The 19,831-nt window shown below is 39.8% G+C and overlaps 1 protein-coding gene across 2 annotated transcripts in view; it reads right to left on the minus strand.

Moving 5' to 3' along the window:
* Positions 1 to 19,581, minus strand: part of SLCO3A1 (solute carrier organic anion transporter family member 3A1) — a 384,823-nt gene extending 365,242 nt beyond the window's left edge. For both annotated transcript variants that reach the window (XM_056571877.1, XM_056571876.1), the window contains exon 1: positions 19,116 to 19,581. In XM_056571877.1, the coding sequence (XP_056427852.1) occupies positions 19,116 to 19,286 (171 nt within the window). In that variant the 5' untranslated portion in view covers positions 19,287 to 19,581. The remainder of the gene's footprint in view (positions 1 to 19,115) is intronic.
* Positions 19,582 to 19,831: the final 250 nt, after the last annotated feature.

Consider the following 19,831-nt stretch of genomic DNA (forward strand, 5'->3'; position numbering starts at 1 on the left):
ACTTCTATTGACCTTAATGAGAGTTGCTTATACAGTGATGCACCTCAAGCATTTCTGTTTACGTAATAGACCTGTTTGACAGATGTGAAAAAGAGTAAAAGTTCAGCTTTCCTCTAATAGCTTACATCTCAGAAAACAAAAGTAAAAAATGATCCACTAACCTTATTTAATGAGGACAATGGTTTTATGTTTGTTTATTTGTATTAAGCTAACAATGGGATTGGATTCAATATTATAGAATGTAGTGGCCTCAGGGGGAACTTACTGGCAAGAATGCTTCAAGTACATGTAGCTCTCGGTAATGACACCATACAACAATGTGGAACGAAACAGCTGTTCTATAGTGGATTGTCTAAATGAAGTTGACCTAAAGATGACTTATAATGGTTTTTACACGACACTTTGCTGCATACTCCTGGGTTGTTATGTTCTAATAATAACAATTGCGCCCTGACAAGAGCACTCCGCTTCCACTAGATTATCCTGCTGTGATGCGTTTTTGTAATCATCATCTAATTTGATGCAAAACCCGTCACTAAAACAGTGGCATCTGTCTGAAGAGTCATTGAGATGTGAAAACACCAGTAAATACCATGTAGAACGGATTCCATTTGGCAACATTTACTGATGTGTAAGCTGCAGTCTTTGCATAATCATTTACAATAGCACATACTTACCTACAAAGGAAAAAGGTTCCTATATGCAACAGTATGTGTATATATAAAAAAAAATCAGGTCTACACTGTTAGGCTGGGTTCACATCATGTTTTATGCACTATGGGACTGAATACGGCTGGGGGAAGCTAAAGCTGGTGGAAAAACTACATACGGGGCAAAGATGGGGAGTCAGTGTCTCACTTGGGTTAGCTCATTGAAATACATTACATACGGGCCACATACGGCAGGGATACGGGAGCGCCCGGTTTAACTCCCCCCAGCCATATGCAGTCCCGAATTGCCTAAAACGTGGTGTGAACCCAGCCTTATTCTTTTCAGTCAAATGTAGTTTTCAATGTATGAGGAACAACAACAAAAAATTCTTATCAACCAGTGTCAGAAAATTAAACAGATTTGTAAATGTAAATTAATTCTATATAAAAAATCTTAATCCTTCCAGTATTTATCAGCTGCTGTATGCTCCAGAGGAAGGTGTGTAGTTCTTTTCTGTCTGACCACAATGCTCTCTGCTGACATCCTTGTCCATGTCAGGAACTGTCCAGAGCAGGAGAGGTTTGCTAAGGAAATGTGTTCCTGCTCTGGACAGTTCCTGACATGGACAGATATGTCCGCAGAAAGCATGGTAGTCAGACAGAAAATAAATTAAAAAAGAAAAGAACTTCCTGTGGAGCATATAGTAGCTGAGAAGTACTGGAAGGATTAAGATTTTTAAATAGAAGTCATTTACAAATCTGTTTAACTTTCTGGCACTGGTTGATTAGAAAAAAATAGCTTTCCACCGGAGTACCCCTTTATGGTAAAGGTTTACCATTTAGTCTTGACCTGATGATTCAAAGAAGATGTCCAGTGCTAAGAAATGTATCCCCCATACGGGGCCTCTTCGCTGCTAAAGCGGATGTCGTACCCAGCATGTCAGCTAGTCAAAACAGGAACACTGTGTCTCTGCCTATCCCATAGAGATGAATAGAGGGGCGTGTTTGTACCAGCTGACCTGCTGTCACACACAGCAGCTCAGTCGGGGCCCCATACGGGAGATCCCAACGGTCAGACCCTCCACGATCAGACATTTAGGGGATACGTTTCTTAGCACTGGACATCTTCTTCAAAGTATATAAGCACTGATCTTATAGACTGGAGCATCCTTACAGAGCCTTTGTACAGCTCGAGCATCGGGCAGGGAGTACCTCACGATCGATCACCGGATGGTTCGTGTAGCCCTTTGCGGCATTCGGCCACCGGCCACACATGCCCTATTACACAATGAATTTATGAATTTGTGAGAGGTCAGAATGACCTGATCAGGCCGAGATCTCTAGGTCTATTACACAGAGTAATAGTCTGTTCAACAAATAATCACACTGTGTAGTAGGGTCCTTAGAAATGTTTGTAAAATCTTCCTACATCTAAATGTGTGGCTTTTGCTGATAACTCTTGTGGAGAAATCATTAAACCATCAAAACTATATTGGGCACATCCCAGCACAAAAGGCTCCTAGTATTAAAGGGGTACTGTGGCGGAAAGTTTTTTTTAAATTTTTTTTTTATAAGGACATCCAGGCTAGATGCTTTTTTAAAAAAAAAAAAAACATGTACATGTCACACTCCCCTGCTACTTCCAGTACGCTGCACACAGTCTTTGGTGCTCTCCCCTTTTCAGGTCAATTTCCGGTCAGCAAATCAATAGCTTAAAAAGGAATAGGGAATAGGAAGGAAGGATTTATTTTTCTCCTTCCTGCTGGATCCACTTCTGGCTTTGGCTAAAAAATGATGGCAGCCTTAAAGGGGTTCTCTGGTGAAAAAACATTTTTCAAATCAACTGGTGCCAGAAAGTTAAACAAATTTACAAAAGACTTTTATTTAAAAATATGAACCCTTCCAGTACTTATCAGCTGCTGTAGAGATATACTACAGAGAAATTTGTAAAGTTCTTTCCAGCCAGACCACAGTGCTCTCTGCTGACGCCTCTGTCCGTGTCAGGAACTGTCCAGAGCAGAGGAGGTTTTTTATGGGGATTTGCTTCTAATCTGGACAGTTCCTGACACTGACAGAGGTGTCAGCATAGAGCACTGTTGTCAGACTGGAAAGAACTGCACTATTTTCTCTGTAGTTTAGAGCAGCTGATAAATTCCAGAAGGATTAAGATTTTTAAATAGAAATAATTTACAAATCTGTTTAACTTTCTGGCACCAATTGATCTGAAAACTTTGTGGAAATGAAAATGTGTTTTCCATTTGTCGCCACTGAGTTTAAAAAAAAATTTTATTACAGCTTTTTGGAGTGTGTTCTGCAGCATGCTCTCCTCTTAGAGAGCTGAGGGGAAGTTATCTTTCACTGGCAACTCCTTTAAAGAAATTAAAAAAATAGGTTTCTGTGACACCAATCCTAAAAAATTCTGTTCTACATTGATCAAAACAGTTACCGTATTTTTCGCCGTATAAGATGCACTTTTTCTTCCCCAAAACTGTCGGGAAAAAGTCGGTGCGTCTTATACGGCGAATACACACCTATCGCGGCGGTCCCCGCGGCTAATACAGGACATCACCGATTGCGGTGATGCCCTGTATTAACCCTTCAGACGCGGCGATCAAAGCTGACCGCCGCGTCTGAAGGGAGAGTGACACTAACCCGGCTGTTCAGTCGGGCTGTTCGGGATCGCCGCGATTTCAATGCGGCGGTCCCGAACAGCCCGAATGAATAGCTGGGCTAGTGCTTACTGGACAATGGGAGGGACCTTACCTGCCTCCTCGGTGTCTTCTCCATTCAGGGATCCCCTGTATGGCCGGCGCTCTCCTTCCTCGTCATCACATCGTCGCGTACGTGCGTCGGCATGCGTAACGACGTGATGGCGGCGACGGAGAGCGAGGATACCCGGCCAGCAGCAGAGACGATCCGGAGCGACAGGTACACGGCGACAGCGATGGAGCGACATCCAGGGCAGCGGTGACGGGTCCGGAGCGGCGGGGACACGTGAGTATTACCTCCTATGAAGTGGTCTTCAATCTGCGGACCTCCAGATGTTGCAAAACTACAACTCCCAGCATGCTGGGAGTTGTAGTTTTGCAACATCTGGAGGTCCGCAGGTTGAAGACCACTATTGGGTTCAAAATCTTTATTTTTTTTAGATTTTGCACCTATAAATTGGGTGCGTCTTATACGCCGGTGCGTCCTATAGGACGAAAAATACGGAACCTTCTCCCTGTAATCCCTGAAGGCTGACATTTCAACAAGCAGATGTCAGGAGGCACATTTTGCTACATAAATGTTCTTATAAAAATATTTAATTTGAAGTGGCCTACAAGTTCAACTCTGTTGGCTGAGATGAAAAGATCCCTTTAAATCATCATATGGGATTTCAAGGATTTACAGGTGTTGCTATCAATTACGCACCTAAACAAATTGAGGAGTCATTTACTGTAGATGCAGAATAACGCCATATGAATCTGTCAGTCTCCGTGAATCATCCTCAGTTTGCAGTCTAGTCTATTTGTTGAATAATTTCCAAAACATTAAGGAACAAGCCACACTGACGCCATCTGTGTTGTGAAACGGTAACAAAACGACAATTCCAGAAGGTTCAATTAATCAATGAATTAGCAGCCTCGTGTAGTAACAGACACAAGACACAATTCACTTTTTTCATGCCACATAAAATCTTCTTATCATTTCACCTGAGACTCTACCTGGTAACATGGAACAACATTCTGATGGTTCATATTGTTCTTTTGTGTGCCCATTTGTGTAATTTGTCATCATCAATCAACAGCATGTCAGTGCTTAATTTAGCCGGATTATTCTGCACGGACATTATGCTGCAGCAGAGTCTCATTTATTTCAATGGGATTCTGCTGCACTGTTCACATGATGCAATTTCAGCGGCAAATGATTCTGCTACGAAAATCCCTATTCAGGTGTCCGCAGAAAGCATAGACATTTCTGTTCTTTTTATAGATTTTGCTCAGAAATACATTGCCGTCTATGAGATGGTGCATTTCTGAGAGGTCCTAGCGCCCGCCGGATTATTCAAATGTGTGGATTGTCCGCCATAGTTTTTTTTTTTTATCGGTATAATTTTTGCTTTGATGGAACTTTTTGATCCTTTTCTTTTCATTTTTGTTCTGACATATGATGTAACAAAAGAATTTCCAATTCCGGCGTTTGGGATTTTTTTTAGGTTTCAGCAATTCAAGTGTTTGGTTTTTTTTCTTTAGGTTTCAGCAATTCAGGCATTTGGGATTTTTTTTAACGTTTACACTGTTCACCAAACAGGATCAAAAACTAAATATTCTATATTTTCGCACACGGTGATACCAAATATGTTGCCAGTGACTACTGAGGAGGCCATATGAAAAAATAACCATAACTCTGGAACTACTACACAGATTAAAGTAAGTGATGACTCTTTTCAAAGCTTTTCGCCTGCACTATAACCCAATATATTAGGTTTAGTATGGCTGAACTGCCTGTCTGTTAAGTATCCCTACACTGGCCTTCAGTTTATATATGCTTCCAGTCTAGATATTTAGCAGCTAATAAATATATGTTATATAGGACAGTTAGGTGCCTATAAGTCATGTGGTTCTTCTATTACATAAGTGAAATTCTTCGGGTCTGTAACACCAAGAAAGCACCATAAGACTTACAGCTCCCAGTACACGGCACATGATCTGCTGCAGCTCAGCATGCTAATATCAATCTGTTCTACATGTTGTCTTACTGCATACTCCTTTAAAGGAAATGTGTGAGAATGTGAGATGTCTGCTGTGCTCAGAACTGTGATCATTACAGCACCGGCTAAAAACCGTCAGCATGTTCAGCTTGCTGCAATAATCTATCACACCGCTCCAGGATGATTGCTTATAGATTATTTGTGATAACAAGTAAACAAATCTTGTAATGTTTACCAAATATAAACATAAAAATTAAATTACTTTCCATCCTACCCAGTTGCGTAATGCTTTGTCTCTATCAAATTTCTATCAAAATCTCAACATTTTAAGAAGGGCTACTTGTAGCAGATGTCTGGCACCAAAACATGCATGTGCACCCAACATTCACAGACTTTTGGAATGGAGTGGTGAGTTACGTTGTTGATTTATTCATTGTCTATGGAGCTGCCGAAGATGGCTTGGTGTTGTATCCAGCTATCAACGGCAGCTCCATAGACAAGACTTGGGTCACCGTTCAAGATTGCAGGAGGTCTCAGGAGTTGAATAACCTACTGTTTGACCCTAAGGGCCCATTCGCACTAAGGAATTTCCGAGAGGAGAAATTGTTTTATGGAATTCCACTGCAGAAACTCAAATTCTGGACTTTACTGTAAGAAGGATTATTTTTGCGGAAATCTGTACGGACTGCATTGCTGTCAATGATAATGACTCATGTCCGAGCAGTCCTAGCCCTGATGGATTTCAGCATTGCCCGCAGACAGAATCTCCATCCTGAATATCCCCGGGTGGAGATTCTGTGGTGTGAGGGGCAAAGGTTTATGCAGTAATATCAGGAAGTATTACTTTACTGAGAGAGTAGTGGATGCATGGAATAGCCTTCCTGCCGAAGTGGAAACTGCAATTACAGTGAAGGAGTTTAAGCATGCATGGGATAAGCATAAGGCTATCCTTCATATAAGATAGGGCCAGGGACTATTGATAGGATTCAGATTATTGGGCAGACTAGTTGGGCCAAATGGTTCTTATCTGCCGACACATTCTATGTTTCTATGTGAATGGGTACTTGTGAGTTTTTTTTACTTAGAATATCCCTTTTTATTGTGGATGGTCTTATTTAGAGTTGAGAGAGCCGAGACCCCAAACTCGGATTTGATCTGAACTTTGAAGGGTTTGCGGCTCGCCGAACTTTCGAACATTGTCATGTCTGGCTAGTGCGAACCTGGCAATGTCAGGGCTGAGCTGTGCCCGCAGCTAGACAGCTGCATATACAGCTCATGCTGACTTCTTATCCCCTAACCAAAAGATAGGGGAGAAGTGTCTTATCACAGGGAGTCCAACCACTGGGACCCCCACAATCTTTTAAACAGACCGGCTCTCTGAGAGGAACGCATGGTACAGACTGTTATCATTCTTTATGGGAGTGCTGGAGATGCCGAGTGCTGTTCTTGGCATCTCCAGCACTTCCATAGTAAATGAATAAAGCTGTCAGCAGCATGTGCTCCTCTCAGAGAGCTAGGTCCCATTTAGGAAATCGTGGGGAGGACCCAGTGGTTGGACCCCCTATCAGATACTTATCCCCTATACTCTGGATAGAGGATATGTTGTTTTTCACCAGACCACCCCTTTAAGTTGCGCTGCACAGCAGTGCAATCTAAGTCTTTTGTATTGCCGGTTTCCGAAATGTCATCAATCCTGGAAAGTTTGCTTATTTCTATTCTTCTCATTTAAGCCTCTGGCTTCGGTGAAGCAATTGTGCTTCATTATATTGTGTACATGAAGAATTTCTATTTTGAAGACTAAATAAGAAAGACCCTCATCAGTTACACAGACAGTTCCTGTCATACACATGTCAACACTGTCAAATAAGACCGTCTATCAAGGGCCATCACAGTACTTTTTCTTAGCAGCACTTACTATTCTAGCACAATGGTAAAATCGCAAAGAAAGCAAAATTAACAACACAAATTTTTGTTCTTCAATTTTATCATGGTTTACTTTACTGTTAGTGTGAACCAGGTCCAATCTAGATCTTCCTATAGATATTTCCTTTTACTGCTTCTATATTCAAGGTACTTTATCTATTTAATAGACCAATAAATCTAAGCCACAAGTTGGCTTGTAGAAAAGATTCTTGTCAGACCTGAAGAAGTTTCAATAAAAAATTCTAAGAGAATTCGAGAACTATATTTGTTGTCTCTTTGTCTTTCACATAAGGGAAATTGCACTTTTCCCATCTGGTCTTGTCCCTAGGTGGAACAGTCATGTGATAGGTTAGAAATGAATGGTATGACAGACATAGAGATATATGATAGCCTACAGATATATGCGCACATGGTGTATATACAAATATATATATAAAAGGGCTAACACATTAAATATTTACACAACTTCATGAATCATTTATATATTTAGAGCTGTATGTAACTATCACATGATGGTTTTTACAGCATTTTGTATAGTTGCTCATGCAATTCAAAATACAGAGAAAGCTTTCCTAAAATAGAAAAGTGTGTCTCTCTTACAATATACCTGTAGACTACATAATCTTTAAAGTGGTTATGTAACCTAATGTAAAGAAATCTAAAGTAATAGAATAAATAGTGCATATATACTGTAAATCTTATATACACATCCCTTTGTTGATGTATTTAGTTTATTTGGTATAAACATTTGCGATATCTATCCCATGTCCTAATTATATCTCCTTGCAGACAAGAAGAATATAGAAGATAGCATTCCCAGATTCATACAATGCCACTGCAGTAACAAAGTGTGTGCACTACATGTATTCTAATATTTTAGCGCTATTTATAGTTGTAGCAGCAAAGGTGTAACTCGACATTAGAACAAGAGAAGGGGGAAAACACATCCATGGTACCTCAACCAAGTTAAAGGAGTACTCTGGTGGAAAACTTTTATTTTTTAAATCAACAGGTGCCAGAAAGTTAACCAGATTTGTAAATTACTTCTATTAAAAAATCTTAATCCTTCCAGTACTTATTAGCTGCTGAATACTACAGAAGAAATTATTTTCTTTTTGGAACACAGAGCTCTCTGCTGAATCACGCCACCGGAGTACCCCTTTAACGTAGGTTACAACTTAGGCTAGGTTTACATCAGAGTTGAGCTCCGCTAGCCAAGACCATTCAAATAATGGGAGTTGAGTTAAGAAAAAAATACTGCATGTCCCAAATTTTTCTCAATAGATGAAACAAAAGATCCCAGACTGAAAACGGATGGACCCCATTCAAATTCGTCGGGTCCTATTGGTGCCTGTTGTGCAATGGATCATCAAGGTCCATTGCTTGCCACTTTAAAAGAATCTGCAGGTGTAAACTCGGCCTTTAAGGAGAAGTATCATGTAAGAAAACATATCCCCTATGTGATTCCGAGTGCTGGGACCCATCTGTGATCACCTGTTTGGAGCCTTGGCTCTCCGTCACAGCAGTGCATCACTAAAAATGGACATTTTCCATTTTCCCAACTCTCTTGATCATCTTGAAGACCTTCATTGGAGTCACCTGTGTTAAGTTCATCTGATTGAACATTTTTTAGAAAGCCACAACCCTGTCTATATAAGGTCTCATGGCTGACATATCAGAGCAAAAATCTAGTCATAATGTTGAAATAACTGCCAGTACAGGTCACAGAATGTATTGTGTCTAGCCACAGATCTCTCTGGAGACAGGTACAAACATTTTTCAAGAGCACAGTGACAATAATGTATGTATGCATTTAATGTAATTGGGAAAGACAATGTCATTGTAATTATACAGTATGAGCTGCTTTTAATTAACAAATTACTGAAAAACTCTTCTTGCAATTCCAATGTCTCTGCTCTGTATGTGAAAAATATTTTCTTTTTTATTTAGTGGATGATGGGAGTTGTAATTCCTGAATTCCAGTACAGTGGTTGCAGCGGGACCAGCAGGGAGTCTATGGCCGGTTTTATTATTCAATTAAGGTCTTTCCCTCCTATTTCCTGTTCTTCATTCATCTGTCTGCTGTGTGAGCAAAAACATTTATAATAATAATAATAATATATATATATATATATATATATATATATATATATATATATATAATATATGTATATATATTATTTATTTAGATATATGGATAGCTATATGGATATCTATATGTATATATATATATATATATATATATATATATATATATATATATAATCATACTTCACTCCGTGAGATTTTTCATTGGAAGACTAGTATGTGTACTATGGATATATATACTGGTCTTCCAATGAAAAATCCCATGAAGTGAAGTATGATTATTCAGTACATGCCTGTTGGGAGTCTGAATATGATCGTGTGGTAAATGGACATTATTGCTGCGGTTTTTCCTGGACCTATAACCGCATACATATGTAAGAGGCTATTAATTGTACGTCCCCGATGTCATCATTTTAATAGCCGGAAAGTACTACAGTGGTCCCTCAACATACGATGGCAATTCATTCCAAACGACCCGTCGTTTGTCGAATCCGTCATATGTTGAGGGATTCGAGCAATGTAAAGTATAGGAAGTTATACTCACCTGTCCCCACCGCTCCGGACCGTGTCCTCACCGCTCCCGATGCTGTCCCAGGGGCTTCCAATGCTGTCCCGCTGCTCCGGCATCTTCTTCGGGATCCTCCGGCTTTTTCCGCATCTTCTCCGGTGTCCGGGCCTCGCTTTCTGGTGACGTTATTACGTTGCGGCGTCGGGACGGCATGTGCAGCGACGTAATAACGACCCCGGAAAGCGAGGCCTGGACTCCGGAGAAGATTAAGCAAATGCCGGAGGATCGCGAAGTGGACCCGGAGCAGCGGGGATAGGTAAGTGAACCTGTCCGTGATGCTTAAACTGCTATCCGACAGCAGCTTAATCATTTTGCGCTGTCGGATAGCAATTAATGCGATGGCCCCGACATATAAAAGCATCGTATGCCGATGCTGACATCGACATGCGATGGCCTCTGAGAGGCCACCGTATGTCGATTTGATCATATGTCGGGGCCATCGCATGTCGGGGGGTTACTGTATATGAAAATATGAATACAAAAAAATTTATAAAAAAAATGCATAGTAGGCACACTAACTTAAATGGTTCATGAAATAGAATATAGTCAGAATTTGTGCTACTTGTTTGGATAATCAAGTTGGTGACTATATACCGTATTAAATGTGAACTGTGTACTGAATGTCCATAAAGCAGTGGAAGGGAAGACAATACTGTTTGGAGTGTGCTACTTGCTTGGACAATTGCAGTGGGTGATTACATACCGCATTGAATGTGAACTATGCACTAGATGTCTATAAAGCAGTGGAAGTGAATATATAAAAATTGTTTGGATATATTTGCAGAATGGACTATTTTGCACTAATGTTGTTGGGTGCCATATGCTACAACTGACGTATAATAGGCTCTACAAGAATAATATACTGGAGCCGTTAATAACAAGGACGATTCTGGATATATGTATAACAAAAACTATATATATATATATATATATATATATATATATATATATATATATATATACAAAAAAAGAGGAGAAGAGAAGCACCGTGCAGCAGGATTCAAGATCTGCATGGGTGCACGCTTCACAGGCTGTACACAGATGAGCGAATAAACCACATTGATGTTCTACATTGGAGTGCCGTTTCTACTTCATTTTTGGATTTCAAATATGTATATATATATATATATATATATATATATATATATATATATATATATCCAGATAGCAAGGAGGAGCAGCACACGAGGGATGCAAAGGTGTAGTGGTATCTTATCAAGAGGAAATAAACCGTATTTGATCACTATTGGAGTGCTGCGGGACGCTTTATTCTACTATATATATATATATATATATATATATATATATATATATATATATGATCTAATGTGAAAGTTTACATCTACAGTATATATTATTACAACTTATCCATATACTGTATACGCGATATGCTGGGTCCTGCAACAGTATTGAGGTATACTGCAGGACCCACAGACAGTTTGCAAACAGTTCAAAATATGTGTTCGCAAACTGTCCGTGGGTACTCAAATAGGATGCGGGTCTTGTTCCTTCAACCCAGGTCAGATATGCTGCAGGATTGGCGGTACCCACTGACAGTTTGCAAACACATATGTTGCACTGTTTGCAAACACTGTCGGTGGGTCCTGCAGAATATCTCAATACTGTTGCAGGACCCAGCATATTGAGTATATGTACCATATGGATAATATGTTATAATATATACTGCAGATACTGTATGCAGATGTAATCTTTCACATTAGATCACATATATATATATATATATATATAGGTATTTGTTATATATATATATATATATATATATATATATATATATCATACATGTATATATATATATATATATATATATATATATTTTTTTTTTTTTTTTTTCGCTCACACAGCAGACATATGAATGAAGAACAGGAAATAGGAGGGAAATACCATAATTGAATAATAAAATCACAGTTAATTAAGGTCCAACCACTTGACCTACATTCCTTTGATGTTCTATTACCTATTTGACCTTAATTGACCTCATTATTCAATTAACCTTAATTTGCTCTAATTAGAGCAGCTACATTATATTTCAAAACTTTATTTCTTCCATTCATACGGTCCCAGGACAGCCATAGACTCCCTGCCGGTCCCGCTGCAACCACTCTACGGGAATTCAGGAATTACAACTCACATCATCCCCTATATGAAAAAATAAAAGATTGTTCACATACAGAACTTGGAATTGCAAGAATTTTTCAGTAATTTGTCAATTAAAACCAGCTCATACTGTATAATTACAATAACATCGTCTTTCCCAATTACATTAAATACATACATACATTATTGTCCCGGCCATCTGCCTCTACAAATTACAATTTGAAGTATCTTTAATTTCTGATAGAAGACCTCTGTAAATGTATGGATTTTTGGTAAATGAAGGAAATTGTCAGCCTTTTTCTTGCCTACTGTATTATACATATTACTGATGTCCCTGTCCTCAGCTCGTCTCTGACCCCCGAAATTATTCATGCCAGCACATCTAAATGCCCAGAAAATATAGATAATATCACTTCCGACAATTAGTCCCTGTAGTACCTGCATTAATAGACAAAACAGAACAGGTGTAAGAAGTGACACCTGTTGCGATCTGTCTATTAATGCAGGTACTACAGCTCCCAGCATGGAGCAGAGTGTGCTCTATGTTGGGAGCAGTAGTACCTGCAGTTAAGGAAATATCACAGCGGGTGTCAATCCTGACACCTGCTGTGATCCTCCTATATAATGTATATATACGGACGGCCAGCCGCTCTTCTCTGGTCCCCTGCACTGCAGTATATATACTTATTATTCATATTTCCCGCAGAGATTTGTGATTGGCTAGAATCATTTAGCCAATCACAGCTCTCTGCCGGAAATGTGAATCTTTGATGTGAACAACTTCACATGGCAGAACATAGTGCAGGATCACGCAGAAGAGCGACCAGCCCCCCTTTTCAATACATTATACAGGAGGATCGCAATGGGTGTCAGAAGTGACACCCGGGGCGATCTGTCTATTAGTACAGGTACTAATATTCCCATCATGAAACAGTCTGTTCCATGCCGGAAATAGTAGTACTACCTAAAAAATTTAAAAAATAAAGAAAAAAAGTGAAAATAAAAGTTAAAAACACACACACTTTCTTATATCTATTTGCCACAAATGTATTCCGATCGAAAAAAAATAAATTTAATTCAGCAAATCAGCTGAATCGAATTTTTCAAAAATTCACTCATCTCTACTTGTGGCATCATCCCCAATAAGACTGGAGGGTGTAATTGCTTCCAAAGGTGCTTCAACTTTGAAAAGGTAATGAATATTTATTTATGTCCATGCTAAATTTTAGTTTTTCCTTTTTAATAAATTAGCAAACATTTAAAAAACTCAGTTTTTATTGTTATAATAGGATATTGTGTAGAATGGTTGTGGAAACTAGAATTTTGTTTATTTTAGCACAAGGGCTCAACATAACAAAATGTAAAAAAGTAAAGGGTCTGAAGAAGTCCGTATGCATTAAGACTAAATTCACAGTGCGTAAAACTTCCTGACGTATTTTATTCTACCTGGAAGGGTTCTCACTCACATAGTCAACATCTAATCACTACATGAGAAGAAAAGACCATGCAAATTTCAACTACAAAAATGTATTCCTGATACCTTTTTTTACACATAAAATGACCACACATTACTAAACTGGACATAATTCTTCTCACATGGCAAAATTTTGCAGAACATAAAAGGGAACCCCTAAATGTATCCCCTTTAACACTTTCCTTTTTTTATTGCAGGCAGCCTGGGCATATTGAAGAATAAAAGATTTTTGATAAATTACTCCTTTAGGGTATGTTCACACATACTGGATCCTGCACAGATTCAGATTCAGATTAGAAGCTGTGCTCAGTCATTTAGTTTACACTGAAATCTGCAGCAGAAAATCCTGCGCATCAAATCCTGCGCATCAAAATTGCGTATGTGTGAACGTACCCTTAAAATGAATCTGTCATTAGTGGCACCCACACTTACCTGTTGGATCAGGCTTGTTATGCTGGTGACACTGATGAAAATGACACTTACCAGTGGCCAATCCGTGGCCACGTTTGTCTGCCATCCTCTTTGTTCGGACAGCAGGCTTGGTGCATGTGCGGAGTTCCAGGAGTATGCTGACATCAAGGCTGTTGCTTCTTCAAGCTTTCCCACAGCTGGGCACAGTGAAGAAGAAGAAGCCATGATGTCAGTGTGCTCCTGGAGTGCAAAGGCCTACTGCCCAAATAAGGTAACTGGCAAACAGGGCCACAGAGGTAAGTATAATTTTCATCAGTGTCAGTTGTACTTCAAGCCTATACCAACAGGTTAGTCGGATGCGCTAATGACAGTTTTCCTTTAACCCCTTAACGACCAAGGACGTATATTTACGTCCTTGGCTGGCTCCCGCGGTGTCCCGATCAGCTGGGACACCAGCGGAGGTCCTCTTACCTTCCTCAGGCATGTCCCTTCGTCTGACATGCAGGCTTGAGCAATCGACCGCCGATAACACTGATCACTGCAAAGCTATGGCTTTGCAGTGAACAGTGCTGGCAATCAATGTTTGCAGTGTTATAGCCCCCTATAGGAGCTATAACACTGCAAAAAAAAAGTGTAAAAAAAAAAAGTTAATAAATGTGATTTAACCCTTTCCTTAATAAAAGTTCAAATCACTCCCCTTTTTCCCATAAAAAAACACCATGTAAATAAAAATAAATATAAACACATGTGGTAGCACCGCGTGCGTAAATGACTGAACTATAAAAATATATCATTAATTAAACCGCACGGTCAATGGTGTACGCACAAAAAAATTCCAAAGTCCAAAATAATGTATTTTGGGTCGCTTTTTATATAATGAAAAAATGAATAAAAAGGGGATCAAAAAGTCCGATCAATACAAAATTGTACCGCTAAAAACAGATCACGGCGCAAAAAATTAGCCCTCATACCACCCCATACGCAGAAAAATAAAAAAGTTATAGGGGTCAGAAGATGACAATTTTAAACGTATACATTTCCGTGCATGTAGTTATGATTTTTTCCAGAAGTACGACAAAATCAAACCGATATACGTAGGGCATCATTTTAATCGTATAGACCTACAGAATAAAGATCACGTGTCATTTTTACAGAAAATTGTACTGCATAGAAACGGAAGTCCCAAAAATTTACAACATGGCATTTTTTCTTCAATTTCGTCGCACAATGATTTTTTTTCCCGTTTCGCTGTAGATTTCACATGTCACTGCAAAGTAGAATTGGTGGCGCTAAAAATAAGCAATCATATGGATTTTTAGGTTCAAAATTGAAAGGGTTATGATTTTTAAAAGGTGAAGAGGAAAAATGAAAGTGCAAAAACCGAAAAACCCTCAGTCCTTAAGGGGTTAAAAGATTTTAAAAGAGGCATTAACACTGTTAGGGCTCAGTATATTTTCTGTGTACTGTACCTAAGACCATGAATAATCTGAAAGTGACAGTGGCTTTAAATCTAAGAAAAGACAAAGAAAATATTGTAACAATATCTAACAATATCTTGTGGTGGTGTCGCTCACTGTTCATATATGGTCTTAACATTCATAGCTTGGAAGAAAGAGACAGAGGGGATATGATTTTAACTTTTATGTAAATAAAGGGAATCAACATGGTAAAGGAGGAGAGTATATTTAACCCCTTAAGGACTAGGGTTTTTTCTGTTTTTGCACTTTCATTTTTTCCTACCAATTCTACTTTGTAATGACATCAGTCATTCTACCCAAAAATCTACAACAAAACGGGAAAAAAAAGATTGTGCGCCGAAATTGAAGAAAATACACCATTTTGTAAATTTTGGGGGCCTCCCTTTCTACACAGTACATTTTTCGGTAAAAATGACACCTTATCTTTATTCTGTAGGTCCATACAATTAAAATGATACCCTACTTATTTAGGTTTGATTTTGTCGTATTTCTGGAAAAAATCATAACTACATGCAGAAAAATGTATATGTTTAAAATTGTCATCTTCTGACCATCATCTTAGGGCTCCCTTTTTGTGCCGTCATCTGAAGTTTTTTAGCTGTACCATTTTTGTATTGATCAGACTTTTTGATCACTTTTTATTCATTTTTTCATGATATAAAAAGTGACCAAAAATACTCTATTTTAGACTTTGGAATTTTTTTGAGTGTACGCCATTAACCAAGCGGTTTAATTAACGGTATATTTTTATAATTCGAACATTTCCGCAGGCAATACTACATATGTTTATTTTTATTTACACAGTTTTTTTTTTTTTATGGGAAAAGGGGGGTGATTCAAACTTTTATTAGGGGAGGTGTTAAATGATCTTTATCAACTTTTTTTCCCATCTTTTTGCAATGTTATAGCCCCCACAGGGGGCTATGACACTGCACACACTGATCTTTTACATTTATCAATGGCTTCCCATAGGAAACCATTGATCGATGATGATTCTGCCGCTTGACTGCTCATGCCTGGATCTCAGGCACTGAGCAGTCACCACGGCAGTCCCGAACAGCCCCCTGAGCTAGCCAATGGTAGTTTAGTTTCACTTTAGATGTGGCAATCAACTTTGAACACCATATCTAAAGAGTTGAAAAGCGCGCGGCATCGCGATCAGTGCCACGCGCTATTAGCCACGGGTCCTGGCCGTTGTTAGAGGCCAGGCCCGAACCGCTATGACACCGGGCCACGCCGTGGCCCTGCCTTATAGAAAGAGAAAGGACCCAGGACGTACAGGTACGCCCTTGGTCTTTAACAGGTTAAAATAATTTAAACTACCACATGAGGACATACCTTAATACTAGAGGGGCAAAGGTTTATGCCGTAATATTAGAAAGTATTACTTTACTGAGAGAGTAGTGGATGCATGGAATAGCCTTCCTGCAGAAGTGGTAGCTGCAAATACAGTGAAGGAGTTTAAAGGAGTACTGCAGTGTAAGAAAATGTATCCACTATCCAAAGGGTATAAGTGTCAGGGGATTAATGTCTGTTCATGGGGGGCTGACTGCTTGGACCCCTCGCAATCTCCTTCATGATGCTCCGGCTTTCCTCACACACGGAGCGGGGGTTGGCACATGTCCTTTTATTCATCTCTATGTGAGTCAGAGATACCTGAGCGCTGTACTTGTGTTTCTCCGGTTTTCCCATAGAGATGATTGGAGGACGCGTGCCGACCCTGCACCATGCGAGAGGAGAGCCTCCCATGCAGGAAACTTGGATAGGGGACACATTTACCTACAATGCAGTACCCCTTTAAGCATGCATGGGATAGGCATAAGGCTATCCTTCAAATAAGATAGGACCAGGGACTATTCAAATTATTGGGCAGACTAGATGGGACGAGTCGTTCTCATCTGCTGACGCATTATATGTTTCTATATGCTGGGCTGCTGGGCATGGTGGTCTATAGCTACATATTCCAACCGAACATAACATCTCTTTGCAGAGTCTGGATGTGGCACAGAGTTATGGACAGCACTCGTCAAATTATCTATCTATCTATCTATCTATCTATCTATCTATCTATATATATATATATATATATAAAAAAAAAATATATATATATATATATATATATATATATATATATATAGTTATAGATAGAACTTCTAGGTTTAGAGTTGAGATGGCTACAGCCTTGCACGCCAATACAGCGTCACTTCTACACTAGGGTTACCGTCAGACTTCGCCAGATGTAGAACTATTGACACTATTAGTCCAGAAAAACACAATATGGTCAAAGCTACAGCAGCACCCAATATTGTTTCAGGCAGTCTTGGCTTGACTTTCCAATGACGACGCAGCACGCTATAGCCCCTGCCGTAGAGCTGTCCTGACAGGCTAACTTGGCAGATATCTGACATCTGCAGGGGACATGTCCTATCACAGAGATAGCTTGATACTTTCTCCTGACTGACATGAAGCCTTAGCTTTATATTCGTCATAAACGCCTAATCTTGTCCTATTTTAATCGACTTTAAAGTTTCGATACGTTAAGATACGTCAATAATTTGAGACATAGACGTAAAGATTTCCTGCCGTACAGAAGCAGAAACCGATACCTACCATACAAGCCTTGGAAGCAGTTCAACCTTCTAATGATGGTGACCTTCACATTTCTGCATTGACCTATATATAGTTAATTCTCTTGGAAAATTCTATGACTCTATGACTGCAGCAATGATGACTAGTGAGGAGAATAACCTTGTCTGATATGAGAAAAAGATTTCCGTGGGACAAGTAGGTAGGAACTCTTTACGTCTATGTCTAAAATCCTTCCAGCATCATTTCTGTTAATCCTTTGCCATTGCACACAAAAAAAATGAGTACGATGCAGTAAGGGACATGTCCCATGTCTGAAAATATCTCTGTGTACTTTCCTGACATCACCGCTGGAGAACTGACAATCTTCACACCTCAACCGCAGCTGCAGCTGCCTGGCGCAGCTTTATATCTGCTCGTGAGGAGTGTAACTTAGAATCCACTTGTATGCAGCAAAGAACTTTATGCTGCTGACTGGTGTGAAAAAAGTAAAAGGCTGGGACAGTGGTCTTCAAACTGGATACCTCCAGCTGTTGTAAAACCACAACTCCCAGCATGCCCGGACAGCCAACGGCTGTGCGGGCATGCTGGAAGTTGTAGTTTTGCAACAGCTGGAGGTCTACAGTTTGGAGACTGCAGTAGAGACTGGTGAACATACAGTGCATATATATATATATATATATATATATATATATATATATATCTGTCTATCCACACATACATACTACAAATATTACATTACATTCAGCCCCTGCCCTGAAGTGTTCCCACTTCTCCACCTAGCAGGTTTGACAAGCAGTTAATGACAATAAGAGATATGAATGTCTTCCAGGGTTCCCTACGCTGCATAGGCATCTGCAGACACTTCCCCATAAACTGCAAGTAACTCCCCTTGCCTATTGCAGTAGATGCTGGCAGCCAACCCATCCTTATGCGTCTCTCTCTCTCTCTCTCTCTTTTTTTTTTAATAAAGACTTAGTAATAGTTGCCTGACTCAAGTCACCCTGTCCTTATGCAGCACTTGGAAACCTGAAGACAAGAGTATTAAGTGTACACAGTGATCACATAATGCACTGGCTTGACCTGTCTTGTATGCATCAGGTACTCTACATGTGCTGCAGCTACTCACCAGGTAAGCTCCTACAGTGCCCTGTGCCAACATCAGGGCACACTCAGACACCAGGAAGATCTTGATATTTAGGAAGCATGATGCCTTCTTTTTCTTCTTTTTCCTCTGAGCCTCATCTCCTTGCACCTCTGCAGTCCTTGCACTGGAGCTCCTGGTCTTTTTACCTTGCATTATCCCTGCTGTGATGATGACCTCTTCTCTTGTGCCTCAGTGTCTTGGATAAGAAACAGCCTGGCACAAGCCTCTGGTGTCTCCTTGGTTTTAATGGTCTGAAGCTGCTGCTGCTGTTGCTGCTGCTCCTCCACACTCCTCCTCCCTCTTTGCAATCACAAGAGCTTAGAAAGAGCCAACCCCAGTGCCTAGTTCTTCCGCAGCTTTCCTATCCTAGGCAAAGGAAACAAGTGCAGGGGCTGGCAGCAGGCTGGGATAGAGAGAGAGCTAGTCCTCAGCTTGCACATAACATACACTGTAGTCCTAGGCAAATGGCTGCAGGCCACACTTGCCTGTTCCTATTATTAACTGACAGCGCTCACTGCTGACCTCTAGTGGCAGTCATGCTTCTCAATGTTAAACAAGTAGCATCTTTCCTGAGATGTTACAATTCCCAGAGAATCTGCTACAAACTAGCCTCCCTGTTTTGTAAACAAACAAATTGTTTATTATACGTCGCTGAGAGGAGAAAACGCCTTAACCTTATTACTTATGTAGTCATTCAA

This window comes from Hyla sarda, chromosome 4 (genome assembly GCF_029499605.1).
Source record: "Hyla sarda isolate aHylSar1 chromosome 4, aHylSar1.hap1, whole genome shotgun sequence".
NCBI classification, from domain to species: Eukaryota; Metazoa; Chordata; class Amphibia; order Anura; family Hylidae; genus Hyla; species Hyla sarda.